Raw genomic sequence first — 14,688 nt, forward strand, 5'->3', positions numbered from 1 at the left:
ACTATTCCTTTAGTAGCTTTCACTAAGGAATACTTAATAATGTCTCTTTTCCTATGGATAAAAGTATTCTAACCACCAATATTAACTTACCAATAAGTAGCTTATCCACATTAATATTTGATGTCAAAATCTGACATTTTTCCCAAAAGACAATATAACTGGATTGGTACCCAGTTCTAGTAAAAAAGCTATTCAGTACCTATCAACTTACTGGTTCACTTTAAATTTGTTCTAGGCAACAGCTTTTCCTAAAGATACTTTAATCTACCCAACCAACCCACTCATTCCCACCAAAATGAAAGAAACTATACTTTAAATCAGATACCAACATGGCCTCATGTAACTTAAAAATTCACACCTTGAAAATACAGATGATGCTATATCATAAGTACTAATGATATAGATTTAAATAGGGAACAACTTTGGGATATTCTTATTGAATGACCAAATTTTGAGAGAATTATTAATTCTTTGAAATAATGGGTTTGTGAGAAAACTTTAGCTGTACCAATGTCAAGACATTATATGAGTTACTTCCTTTTAAATTATTTCTCACCTTTTCTGATTATTTCAAGAAGAAACTGTGTTAGTATGCCTTTTATACTTCTTTATTACATACTAATAGCTGGTTTCAGAGTCTTTTTACAAGTACCAGTATTAGCTACAAATTAGAAACATTTTTTAATCTTGTTTATTTTTATGGTAAACTTTCATATATAGCAGGTGACAGGATATACTTTCCCTTGAAACTAACTGTAGTTAATACATTCTCTTTATGTTACTTTAAAACCCTGTGGGGAAATACAAAGAAAAAGAAGACTGCTTTAGCCTTCCCTGGTCACAAGCAAATGCATGCCTAACTGTAACCAAGAACACCAAGCTTTCTTTCTCTAAGAACAATAAATAAGCACTTGCTTAAGACCTGGTAAAAGTGCTACAGTTTTAAAAAATCTCTGTAGTTTCTACTCAATAAAGTAAAGTAAACAAAGTACATTTACTTCGAGAAGATGGGGAGAGTGCTGGAGAAGACTTCCAAACAAAACTACTTTTGTACCACCAAAAAACCCTTCCAGTTTCCATATTTTAACCCCTTGAAAAAGCCGTGCTAGTACCCATTTCCATCCCTACCCTGGCAATACTTGTTTACATAGCAGTGGTCCACTAGACTGTGAGCTCCTTCTGGGCACAATCTTGGCCTTTTTCAGTTTTTTTCACTCTAGGGATAAGTGGTCCCTTGTAGATACTCAATATGCACTTGTTGGATGAATGATCAGAGTGTTAAGTTGGTCCTATACTTAATCCTTCTCTTTTTCTTAAAAGATATATTGATTTGAAAACAGCCATTAGTAGTGGTCATTCTTTGATCCAAGTACTACATACTTATTTATAGACCTAGAGTACCTATAAGGTTATAAATAATTCCCCATAAATCCTGAATCTGAAGACACAGACTTTAAGTGCTATAACAATGCAAATACCATTAGCTTTGCATCTATTCTTCCCCAAAGGGCATTTTATATGTTAAAGTGTATAAAGAAAATGTCAAATTTTTTCTTTTTAAAACTGGGGGAAATTCCTTATTTTAAGATTCCATGTTGAAAATATGGACAGCTGTACACATCTGTAATCCCAGCAGGTCGGGAGGCTGAGACAGGAGGATCGCCAGCTCTACGCTAGCCTCAGCAACTTAGCGAGGCACTTAGCACTCAGTAAGACCCTGTCTCTAAATAAAGTGTTGAAAAAGGACTGGGGATGCGGCTTAGTAGTCAAATGCCCCTAGGTTCAATCCCCAGTACCAAAAAAAGGAAAATAGGGACACATTGTATGTATACCACCTCTGGAGGAACAATGCTGTAAAACTTGGAGTTTCTCGCACAAATATAACAAGAAAAAATTTAAACTCTAACAGTTTTCAATAACACACAAACTTGACACATCTAACAAAGCAATCAATCCAAGGCAACACAGACTTTCCCAAGCTCTCTATACATGCTTACTAAGAATTTCAACATTCCATATTCTTCAGTTTTATAACATAAGAGAAATTTATTAAGTAGATGCCAGGTTACTAGGGCTGGCCAAATAACATGAAGTTACCAAGGTAAATCACAAAAGAGATATGCTTAAATCAATTCCTTACTTAGCTACTTTGGCTAACTGGACGCTAATAAGAATCCTACTGATGAGTTCTTATGTGGAACAAGAATATAAAGATTACATAGGAAAGTAGTAAACAAAAAGTTAATAAGACAGGGAAGTCCTCCCAGCAAGTATGATCACTTATTTCTCCACTATCTTCAACTAATATTTTGAAGGCAAACATGGCTCCTTCTCAATCACTTTTTTAGACTTTCCAAGGACATTAGAACATATTGGTCTATGACCTTCCCTTTAAGACTACTTTCTCAGTAACACAGTAACACTTCCAGTCTATAAACTAATTCTAACCATTTTCAAAGGAGTACTAAAATTGAGACTCTTTTAGAATAAATGCTATCATTACTAAATGTCTCAAATCTTGGAAGGAATAATGTAGCTCAACCTGAGTGCAGTATTTTCAAGTGAAGGGGATGTCAGAGTAGGAGAAAACAGGCCTCGCCTCTGCTACCCAACAAGAGTTAGGTATAAGTCCCCCTCCATAGCAGGGCTAGACCTAATTTTAAGAAAACATAAGGTGAAGGCCAGGCTTTCGGAGCAGCTCCTAATGTCACAGAGGCATCAATTCAATGGCAACACCTTTGGTAGCAGCATTAAGTTTGAATGCTGCCAGACAGGCAGAGGGAGAGAAGGCTGAAAAGGAGATAGAGTTGGTGGTAAAGTGGTACAGTTGATAAAGCGCCTCTCTTAGCCAAGAACTGGGTAGGATAGATTTCTGCATGCAAAAACAAAAACAAAAAAAAAAAAAAAAAACAAAAAAAGAAAACAGAACCAGTGCGTAAGTCAGAGAATATTTGCATTTAGCTTTTTGACCTGTAATTTCCGTTTCTGAATGCACAAGTGGTATTCAACTTTAGGCAGAAAACTTCCAATCAAGTAGGCAATACTAACTTATTAAAAAAACCTACACCATGGCATCATCGCATTGTGCATTTACGTTTAAGAGATATTCTTGGAACCTAAACAGACTGCAGTTAACTTCAAATACTACATTTTGTTTTGAACGTGGGTACTGCTCATCCATTTAGAATTTTGAACCTAAAGGTTAGTTATCTGAGAGCCTTCACAAAGGCTCTAGGCTTCTAGGCTGCTTCAAAGTAAACGGCAAAAAGGAAGAAAGCTCACCCTGAAAACCACGTGTCTCCCGGTAGGAAGTACGTTACCACTACATTTCCCGAAAGTGAACTTTCCGTGTAACCGTAATAACTTAGATATTTCTTAATATCCGATTTTGCATTCATGTATATACTTAACTCAGTCTTTTTACCAGAGCGGGGATTCCTTCCTTTGGAACCAGTGAGCAAAAATAATTTCCCCTTAATATTAATTTATGCGGAGTAAAAAGTAAACAAAAACAAAAGGCCAGGATCCTTAGACAGTCCCAATGACCCCAGGTGGGTTCTGATGTCAATAAAGTACATGGGAGGAGGCAAAGCTCTTTACGCCTGGGGCCTGCAGGTGGGGCAGTGTTGAGTCTGGATTTCAGGGCATTTCGGAATAATCGCTCCCACTTGGCTGCCAGGGGTGGGTGATGGGTAAGTTCTGCGGCCGCGCCGGGTTCTCACCCGGTCCCCACACTGAGTCAGGAGCAGGCCTCCGCAGTGCCTTCTCAAACTCCGACCGCATCCCACCTCTCCCCAGACCCAGTCCTGAGACTCGGTACCGGTCCTCAGACAGAAAACAGCAACTCCCCAGGCATCGAGCATCTCTCAGACTCTCCATCGACCCGTATTTTCCTCCAAAGCCACCCAATGCGTCCAGGTCAGGGGTCCCTGACCTCCCGCCATTTCTCCACATCGCCGCAGCACACAGCAAAAGGAGAGAACCTCAAGGTGACACCTCATTTGAGCCGGCGGATCCGGGTTCTGGGCCCGAGCTCCCCGGTCCGGCTTCTTTTAGAGCCGCTTTGCCTCACCTGGCAGCGGCACACGATGTCGGCGTCCTGCGCCAGCAGATCCACCACCTTTCCTTTGCCTTCATCGCCCCACTGCGCGCCGAGCACTACGGTCACCCGGTTCCCTCCGGGCCGCGCCCTGGGACGGCCGCAGTCACCGTTGGGCAGAGAGGAAGCTGCCGGGTTGGTTTCGACGAACGACATAGCTCGGGTGAGGCGAAGCGAGCCCGAAAGAGAAACGGCGGGCGAAGAGTGCGCGAACTGAACTGCTCTGCGGCCGCCAGCCACATGCGGAGGAAGAAGGAGCCAGAGGCCGGCCCCGCCCCCGCCCCCGCCCCCGCCGGGCCACCACCCTCCCGCCAGGCCCCGCCCCGCTCTCTGCCACCGCCTGCTCACAGGGGGACCATGACTGCCCCGCGCCGGCCAGCCTCTGTAGCACCGCCCGCAGGAACTGGCCCTGGCGGCGACAACCGCAACCACCCGGGACTCAGGCCACGCCTCTTCCGCGTCCCCGAGCGCCGCTTCAAGGCGAACGCTGCCAGCGGAAGGGACGGGGGCGGAGCTTCGAGTGTGCTTTGCCCTCCACGCCCCGCCTACCCGCCCTTCCTCTCTTTCAAACTGCAGAGGCGCGAGGAGGGGGAGTCTATGCAGCGTCGGACTACAACTCCCGGCATGCAACACCGAGCGCCAGCTATGTTTTCTGGTGCCTTGGTGTCCGCTGTCTGCAGGTTTCAGTGTCTGAAAGCGTTCTTTTCTATTGGTTTTTTTTTTTTTAAACAGTTTTTTATTGAGTGAGCATGTAAAAGATGCAAACAGGGGAATTTCAAAATACAAACAGTATGGAATTGGACTGTTTACATTAGAATTGAAAATCAAAGTTTTGGAAGTAAGAGCAGAAATGGAGAGGGATCAAAAAGGGCAAACTCAAAAGTAAAGCAACAAAGGTGGAGGACATTAGACCAGGAAATTCAAGAACAAATAGAGTCCTAACCCTTCTCATTTTACACATTAGTAATAAAGGCTTAGAGAGAAGAAGCGAATTACCTACATCATATAATTGTGCATACTGTAAAGCACTGGGGTTTTTAATGCCAATTATATAAGGGAGATAATACTATCTAATTTTATAGGATTTACTGGGGTTTGTTTGTTTGTTTTCCTTTTTTTCTTGTGGTGCTGCAAAATCAAACCCTGGGCCTGGATTATACTAGGCAAGCGCTCTACCACTGAACTACACTCCTGGCCCATCTTAAAAGGTTTAAAAACCAGTTATGTAACTTGCTCTAGTGAGGCTTGAACTGGTACTTAGACAAAGCTGAGTCTGGATTCCTGTCTTTACCGTATTTTCCACGCTCTTAATGTTAAGGTTGTGGCTAAATTTGTTTGACTACTCTTGATCTAATGCCCTCGAACTACAGCACAAATTAACAATGACATCTAACTTTAATTAAAAATGCTTCGGAATAAATGTGGGACTACAGTGGCAGTACATGTGGTATCTGCTAAATCGTATGCACTGTCCTGTTCTCTAATGATCCTTAGAACCCATTTTAGTATTTTACTATGTACTTCCAATGCACGGCCAATACCCTTTTGAGAACCCACAACAAACTAAGACCACTGGGTACTAATTCCTAAGTGGAATAAAGGTGCAGTTGCAGCCCCCAAGGATTCAGATTATTTGGTCTGCCAATAAATAAATTATAATCTTGTATGATAACTGGTGTTTATCTCAACTTTATCACACGATTACAAACCCTTTATAAACCAAAATCCAGTCATATTCCTTTGTTCTCAAGTGCCGGAGGTAGTGGTGGATATAAACACAGGTGACTATTCATTTCTGTTTTTAAAGCATTTATGGCGTTTCTACTCTCTGGAAAGTACTGTTAGACATGAATTTGCCAGGCAGCTGATTATATAGTCACGTGAACGTTCGGGCTAAAAGATACTCTAACTTAAAGTTACATCTTCATTCACTCAACTCGAATTTTTCAAAGTGGTTTTGCTATTCGCTTTCCTGAACTCCAGTTTACGTTTCCGCACACCAACTAACTTTCAGGGCGGCGCCGGGAGCCCAGGCGACCGCGCGCTTTGCACGGTACTGGCCCTCGCCGCTCCGCAGCCCTCCTCCCGCCCCGCTGCGAACAAGCCTGCAGCCAACCGCGTGGCCGAAGGCCCCGGGAGCGCGCGTGGCCGGGCTGGCTCGGCGGAGGCGGTTGGGTTTGAGGTGGAGCTGGCGCCATGTCGGCCCGGGGAGTGGCAGTGCTGCTGTCGTGGCTGAGCTGCTGCGGCTCGGCCCTTTGGAGGTAGAGAGATGCCAGTTTCCGGCGGGCGGACGGGGTCCGGGTCCCCTTTGGGCCCCAGCCGGGGTGGCCCGGCGTCCTGGGACCACTGGCACTGGCTCCACTGGCCCTGGCTTACCACCACCTGGTTCCCCTGCTCGCGGAACACCCACACCAGCGACCCCCGCGCCCACCTGAGCTTTTTCGGTGAATGAGGGGACGCCCTTAGCACTTGGTTTCTCTCGTCCAGTCCCCGCAGTTCGGTGATGGCACTTTCAATTTTATTATTTACGTGTTTGTACTTCGGTGCCAAGAATTGAACCCCAGCCGCCAGCCCCCCACCCCCCTACACGATTTCTTTCCCCTGCTGCACCTTTCTTCTACCAGAGAGGAGAGAGCAAGTGAGGACCAAAAGTCATCAGCAGAGACTAGCAGGGAGGAGGCGTTTTACTAGGATAAGTAGGTAGTTGATGGCTCATATTAGGTTGTTGAAGCGGAGTGATTTGCGAGAGTTTTATAAAATATAAACACTGTACAAATGTCAGAAGTGTAATTCCTGTGTAAAGTGAGTCGATCTGGAGAATAAAAATGTTATAAAGTTTTGAGAGATCCTTAATGCAAGTTTTATTTTTGTTCGATATTTGGTAATTGCTGTGTTGAAATTGCATCAAAATGTTTTATATAGATTTCAACATAAGTTAAAATGCGAAAATCACATTCCTCAAATATTTTGGTTTTGCTCTAAAAATAATTATCATCACCCCTCCCCCATCCAGCCCCCCCCCCCCCCGCATTAACTAAGAATATCAACAAGAAATTGTAGAGGTTTCCCTACATCATGAAAGACCAGGTTTCCTTTCCCTCCAAGGGGTATCTCATTGGACAGATGGAGGGGTCAAATTAAAAATTAAGAGTGACCATTGGAATGAGTCAATGAAATAGAGCAAAACGTTGTATTCTGACAGTACTTTGTCTTTTCTTCTCTACAAAATAATGAAACGTCTTGTGAGGCTTGAATACAGTGATACATTTACAGCTCAGCACATTACAAACAATGGATCAATAAATAATAAAAAAAAAAGATAGTTGATATTATTAAAGATGACCAATGAACTTAGGGAAGTTTTAAGTGTTTGTTTTAAGAAGTCACCAAACATTTCTGTAAATAGACGAGATAGTAAATATTTTAGGCATTTTCCAATAATACAATCTGTGTTGCCACTGCTCAAATCTCTGCTTTAATAGGGGACAGGACACAGTCACAGTAAACAAATGGGTGGCTGCTTGCCAATATAAAAAGTATTTACAAAAACGTGGAATTTGGCTCCCAAGATACAGTTTGCCAACTCTGATCTAAATTCTTGATTGAAGAAAATGCTAAAGTTCAAGTAGATGTTAGTGAAAACAAAAATGTCATTTATTTATTTTTTTATCATGGCAGTCCTGAATTTTGTATCTTAATAAGGTGTTCTTTAAAGGATAAAATTTTGGGTCTGGAGATGTAGCTTGCCTAGCATGCACTAGACCCTGGTTCACCTGCCAACACTTAAATAAATGAAGGAATTAGATAGCACTTAGATAAATAGAAGAAATTAGATAAAATTTAAATAGCACTCAGATTAGATTAGCACTTAGATAAGTAGAGTAATTTTCTTTAAGAGAATTAACATTTTGTTTTTGACATTAAAGTTTGTTAGATAAAATTCACAGGACACCATTGGTTTGGACTGAACTCCTGCACTCAGCTCAACACAACTAACCAAAATGGATTCACTGCTGAATATCCATGCCACCTAAATTGTTACTGACCTGAGAAATCAGGAGAGAGAAATAGCCAAATTCCCAAACCAGTCAGTTCTAGTCAGCATGATAACTAAGTTCCCTCTGCTTTAATCCTTACGAAAATGTAACAAGGCTGGGTGAGAGCACACCACCCAAGGGTAATCCCAGCAACCTGGAGGCTGAGGCAGGAAGATAGAAAATTCAAAACCCACTTCAGCAAATTAGCAAGACCCTAAGCAATTTAGCGAGGTCCTGTCTCAAAATAAAATATAAATAGGGCTGGGATGTGGTTCAGTGGTTACACAGCCCTGAGTTCAATTCCTGGTACCAAAAAAAAAAAAAAAGTAAAAAGAAGTAACTTGAGGTTAACCTGTTATTTTTCTATTGTTCTGCTTCCCAGTTTCCATTTTACAAGGAAAGTAAATTTAAAATTACCAATCCACTTTTTGAATGCTTTCTTCAACCCTTTTCTCTCTGTAAAACCAACTTTGTCTGCTCTGTTTGAACACTCATACTACTTTATGGAATAAAATGTTACCCGATTTTAGTATTGTACATAAAGCCAATTAAGATATTTAAATTGTAATTTCGTCTTTTGATAAATTCTTAGTCCCAATGGAGTTGGTTTTCTGAATGATATAAGGTGGGGATGCAATTCTCCTCTCTCTCTTTCATATAAATCCAGATCTAGATGAGTTTATTATCATGTTCTGTTCCATTTTGTCAGTTTGCCTATAGTTACACCAGTACCAATTGTCTTAATTATTGTAGCTTCATTATAAATCATGATATCTCATATAGGGCAAGTCTTCACTCCCTGTTTTTTCCCAGAAGTGTTCTGGTCATTCTTAAACCTTTACACAATCCCATAAATTTTATAGTTAGATTTTTAAGTACCATGAAAAATTCTTAGGATTTGGATTATAATGACTCAAAATGACATCATTATGAATAGTAAATCTTCCTGGCCAGTGAATATTATGTAATCTTGATTTAGCTCTTTTTCAGAAATGGGTGTATTCTCTCTGGCTCTTACTGGGGATTGAACTCAGGGCCTCATGCATACAAAATGCATGTTCTATCACTGAACTAAATCCTCAGCCCCCTTTTTTAATCCTGTGCTTTTAGTTCACTTTTCTTATTGCATTGTCTAGGACCTCCAATACAGTGTTGAGTAAAAATGGTTATCGTGTCATTTCTCATTCCAGGTTTTTAAGGGAATGGTACCAGTTCCTCCTTTAGGGCATTGTTTGCTCTGGGTGTTCTGCAGGTATTCTATCATTATTAAGGCAGTTTCTTGGCATATCTGATTTGCTTTTTTAAATTATTTATATGCATTTTATCATTTTTCATCTCAAAAATGAACGATGAGGTCATTCGAAGACTTTTCTACTAGATCCATATTTGCATACATAGTATACATTTAAGATGATCTAATTTATAAGCTCTTCATCCCTTGTCGTATTCAATTTTCAAACACTTTCCGGTATTTGTATCTATATATGTATATTTTTGTTTGTTTATAAAATGAGCCAGAGAATGTTACCTCTTTTTCATTGGAAGAGTTTGTGTAAGTGTAGGATACTTGAAAGTTTTTTGTTTGTTTGTTTGTTTTTGAGGTGCTGGGGATTAAACCCAGGGCCTTGTGCTTACAAGGCAAGCACTCTACCAACTGAGCTATCTCCCCAGCCCCAAGACATGGTCTTGCTAAATTGTCCAAGCTGGACTTGAACTTGCAATCTTCTCACACCAGCCTTCCAAGTAACTGGAATTATGGGCATGTACCCAGTCATTCCTTGAAATTTTGATAAAACAATTAACTAGTGTTTTAGGTAAATTTTTGAACTACTTCTTTTTATCTTTTAATACTATGCAACTCGTTAGGCCTTTTGTTTCTTCTTGAGTCAGTTTTGGTAAGAGATATAAAAATTCCCATCCCACATAATTTTTCAAATCTGTCATGTAATGTGCTTTTATTTATTTATTTATTTAGGTAATGGGGATTGAACTCAGGGACACTCAAACCACTGAGCCACATCCTCAGCCCTGTTTTGTATTTTATTTAGAGACAGGGTCTCGCTGAGTTGCTTACCACCTCGCTGTTGCTGAGGCTGGTTTTGAATTCCAGATCCTCCTGTCTCAACCTCCCGAGCCACTGGGATTACAGGCTTGGGCCACCACGCCAGACATGGGCTCTTATTTTTAATACCTGCTGTATTTGTAATTGTATTCCCTTTACGTTAAAAATATCTAATTGTATCCATTTTGCCTTAATCAGCCTTGTTATAAGCTTGTCTGTTTTCCTCATAGTTTTATTTTTGTTTTGTACTTTGATTTCTTTTCATATTTCTTGTCTATTTTCTTTGGGTATATAACGGTATACTATCTCTAACTTATGAAGTTAGACTTTTACCTAATAGTTTTTGGTCTTTATTCTTTTCTAATATGATCTTTAAAGATATTAAATTCTCTTAGAGCACTGTTTTGCTGTATCCCATAAAACCAATATCTAATTTTTTTATTATTCATTCCTAGATAGTTTTAACTTTATTATCTCTTCTATAACCCTTGAATTACTTAACACTTTTTAAATTCCAGATATAAAAAAATTTTGAGTTATCTTTTGTTAATAACTTCTCTGTGTTAATTATACTATATAATCAGAGAGTATGGTCTACCTGAAACCTGTTCTAAGAAATTTGTTGGTACTTACTTTGGGCCAAATACCTGATCAATTTTTATAAATATTCTATATGTTCTTGAAAAAGAATATGCTTTTTCTAGGTCTATTGGGCCAAACTTGTAATGATTGAATTTCTTTTTGGACCTTAAAAATTATTATTGTCTCAAGGTCTTTTGACTTATATTAATGTAGTTCACAGTATGTTTACTGGGGCTTGGACTTGGACTTCCTGTGGGAATCCTGTGCTTCCTGCAATTATCCTACATGAATGGTTTAGCACATGTTTCTGTCTGATGTCCAATAGCATGACCTATCCAAGACCATTCTGGATAGATATAGTAGAATGAAGGGATTCAAGAGAATATAGTTTTCCCAAATGCCATAATCTACAGGCTGGATAGAGAGAGAAATAAGTGATGTTAGGAAGGGACTTAACTATTAAAGGAAGAATGCTCTTTGATATTGTGTGTGTGTGTGTGTGTGTGTTTTGCTGGGAATTTAAGCCCAGGGCTTTGTGCCTTGCTAGGTAAGTGCTCTACCACTGAGTGACATCCCTAGTCCCTTCTTTTTTATTTCAAAGAGCTGGAAGAATGGAAATATACTGGAGAGAATGAGAAAGATATATTCTTGTGACCCAAGAGTGAAATGGCAGTGCTTCTTTTACTAAATAAGATAGCACATGGCCCATCTGCACACCCCACACCTATGGGCTTCTCAGATCCATTTACAACAATAATACGTTTAGTATTTGACATACTTAAGAAAGAAAGGATGAGAAGACATTATCATAACTGTCTTGGGCTAAATAAGATAAATGTGGCTTTTTTTTTTTTTTTTTTTTTGGCAGTTCTTGGGATTGAACCAAGCACCTTACACATGCTAGGCAAGTATTCTACCATTGAGCTACATCCCAGTTCACCCCCTTTATTTTTCTTTAGACAGGGTTTCAATAGGTAGGCCCGGCTGGCCTTGAATTTGTAATCCTCTGCCTCAGCCTCCTTAGTAGCTGGGATTATAGGTGTTGAGTCCCATACCCTGCTTAAATATGCCTCTTTACATGCAGTTTCCTCCATACTTTGTATTCCTAGACCCAGTATAAGTTGGAAGCTGATAAAAGCAGGAGAAAGGGCCTGCCAGAAAAGGTAGTTTTATCATTTTACCCACCAAGTTTCATTCACAAATTGAATTGTATACTTTAACCTTAAATTAAAATCCAAAATCTGCCACTTGTATTTTTATCCCTCCTGAGGTTTTGGTCTCATTTTGTAATAAAAGGGATCTTATATTAAGTTCATAAGAAGTGGGAAATAGTTCTTTCTTACTAGAAAAAAAAAAGCCTTTGCTAAGTATATTTTATTTTAATTTATAGGGATATGTAACAATACATGAACTTGTCTTCTTATTTGATCTGTATATTTATTAGTCAGTTTTTGCTGCTGTGACAAAATACCTAAGAAAATTTAACTTAAGAGAGAAAGGTTTATTTTGGCTCATGGTTTCAGAAGTTTCAGTCCATAATTAGCTGGCTCCATCGTTTTGGACCTGAGGCAAGGAAGAACATCCTGTGGGAAGGACATGGCAGAGGAAAGCACCTTGCCTCATGGCAGCTAGGAAGCAGAGGGAAAGAAAGACAAGGGGCAAGGGACAAGATATACCCTTCCAATGGCTTGCTCTTGGTGACCTACTTTCTCCAATTAGGCCCCACCTCATCTAGTTTTCACCACCTCCAAATAGTGTCATCAAATTATGAATCCATCAATGGATTAATCCACTGATGAGGTCAGACCCCTCATGAGCCGATTACCTCTCCTCAAAGGCTCTACATCCAAACTCTGCTGCACTGGGGACCAAAGCTTCAACACATGAGCATTTGGGGAACATTCCAGATCCAAACTATCATCCATCTATCTATACATACATACACACATACACACACACTATGTTTGATTATACTTATGACTGACATCTATTGAAAATAAGAATGTGGAACATTAGTAAGGCTTGTATAATTCTTAGAGAAGTTACATAATGAATCCCAGCAACTTTCCTGCTACACACAAAATAAATGTCTCTAATTCAAAATTTTAGTGATGGAGAAATTACAATGGCAGTTAAGTATGCAGTACAGACATGAAGTAGATTATTGAAGTGAAGGGATAGTGAAGAAATTTTAAGGTGATACTTTAGTATAGTCACTGACCACACATGACTTTTGAGTACGAAAATTTAGTCCAAATTAAGATGTGTTATAATACACAAGATTTCAAAGATTTAGTACAAAAAAAGAATGTAAACTATCTCACTAATCATTATTTTGTACTGCTTACATGTTGAATAAATAAGTTATTAAAATTAGTTTTGCCTGTCTTCCTTGTGTTTTTAATGTGGCTACTAGAAAATTTTTAATTTCATGTACATAAAGAGCTTGCATTATATTCCTATTGGACAATGCTGTTTTAGATAGATTAGAAAGATGAAAAAAATTGAGGTACCCTAGATAATAGTACAAACTTTATCACGAACAAGGACTCACAGAAATTTGCTGTTCAATGTTCCAAGTGAAAAATATGGTTTTTTTGAAACTTCAATCCTTATTGTTTTCATTTTAACTTAGTTTATGGTTGAAGGAATTAGAGCTAATAATCTTCAACAGCTATTATACTACAAAAAATATGTAAATAATATTTACTTCCCATTTCATTTTAGTGTCTTAAGGTACTGAGCAAACCTAGAAAGGTGAGTAGAGGTTATCAGTGACCATCAACTTAAGCTCTGAGTTCAATTTCCAGGAAGGGGCTTAGGCAGAAAAAGATAAAGTTGATGGCAGCCCAGGTACCCTGACCATGTAGAGAATCCCTCCTCTTTGGAGGAGAAAATAGTGTTAATGCTTATATTTGGCCTTTTCCTCCACAGGTATTCCAGTAACAGTCCAAATTATTACATTTTTAGTACCAGAAGTACTGTAAGTATTGACTTTTTAAAACTACTGTTAAGTATTAAATATTTTTGTAACTTCAAGCAGAGAATAGAGTTAAACCAAACTTTTCTATCTCAATGTCACTTTTATTTTTATTTAATTTTCATCACTCTAAAATAGGTCTCCTCTCTAATATACGTCCTTAAATGTGTATGCTCTTAAATATGTATGTAGCAAAATAGGGTTTGTGTTTTCATGATTTAATATTCACAAAATTATGTTATGATACAGATAGTATATTGTCCAAACTATTGAGAATGAAAGAGAATGCTATTAATAATTATTCAATAGGCATAAATTTACAACAAGTATAAACTGGAACTACCTAGACAAATATAGATGTGTGGTGACCCAAGCTACAGAACTCATTCTCTTTATTACTTTTTTTATTCTATGCTTTATCTGGTTCGTTCCTTTTTTTTTTTTTTTTTTTTTTTTTTTTTTTTGCGGTGCTGGGGATCGAACTCAGGGTTTTGTGCTTAACAGGCAAGCACTTTACCAACTGAGACATATCCCCAGCCCTTGGTTCATTTCTTTTTAATGCTGCCTAATTACTAGTTTATATCAATTATGTTTTATTTATATATTCCCTTAATGATGACCAAATAGTTTCCTACCACTATAAACAACACTATGACAAATGCTTTTATAAATTATGAAAGTCCTTTTACATCTCTGTGCAGTAATTTTTCTACTATTTGAGCCAAGAGAGGAGTTGCTAGGCCACAGGGAATAGAGATATCTAATTTAACTAAGTTCTACAAGATTATTTCCAGCATGGAACTTATGCTCTCATGCAATGTACTTCTTCACCAAAAACTGGCATTATTAAATTTTCTATTTTTTACCATTTCCTTTACTACACAGTAGTAGCTTATTTGCTGGTATTTTAGTTCTTTGATGACTAGTG

The 14,688-nt window shown here is 39.0% G+C and overlaps 2 protein-coding genes across 2 annotated transcripts in view; one reads left to right on the forward strand and one right to left on the reverse strand.

Moving 5' to 3' along the window:
- ADSS2 (adenylosuccinate synthase 2) overlaps nt 1-4,366 on the reverse strand; it is a 43,985-nt gene extending 39,619 nt beyond the window's left edge. Inside the window, exon 1 of the mRNA XM_079107448.1 lies at nt 4,073-4,366. Within this exon, the coding sequence (XP_078963574.1) occupies nt 4,073-4,255 (183 nt within the window). The 5' untranslated portion in view covers nt 4,256-4,366. The remainder of the gene's footprint in view (nt 1-4,072) is intronic.
- A 1,921-nt stretch (nt 4,367-6,287) lies between these two features.
- CATSPERE (catsper channel auxiliary subunit epsilon) overlaps nt 6,288-14,688 on the forward strand; it is a gene marked incomplete at its 3' end in the record, with an annotated part of 219,030 nt that continues 210,629 nt past the window's right edge. The window contains exons 1-2 of the mRNA XM_079107281.1: nt 6,288-6,360; nt 13,715-13,763. Of these exons, the coding sequence (XP_078963407.1) occupies nt 6,296-6,360; nt 13,715-13,763 (114 nt within the window). The 5' untranslated portion in view covers nt 6,288-6,295. The remainder of the gene's footprint in view (nt 6,361-13,714; nt 13,764-14,688) is intronic.

This window comes from Sciurus vulgaris (genome assembly GCF_902686455.1).
Source record: "Sciurus vulgaris genome assembly, chromosome: 12".
Classification (NCBI taxonomy): domain Eukaryota; kingdom Metazoa; phylum Chordata; class Mammalia; order Rodentia; family Sciuridae; genus Sciurus; species Sciurus vulgaris.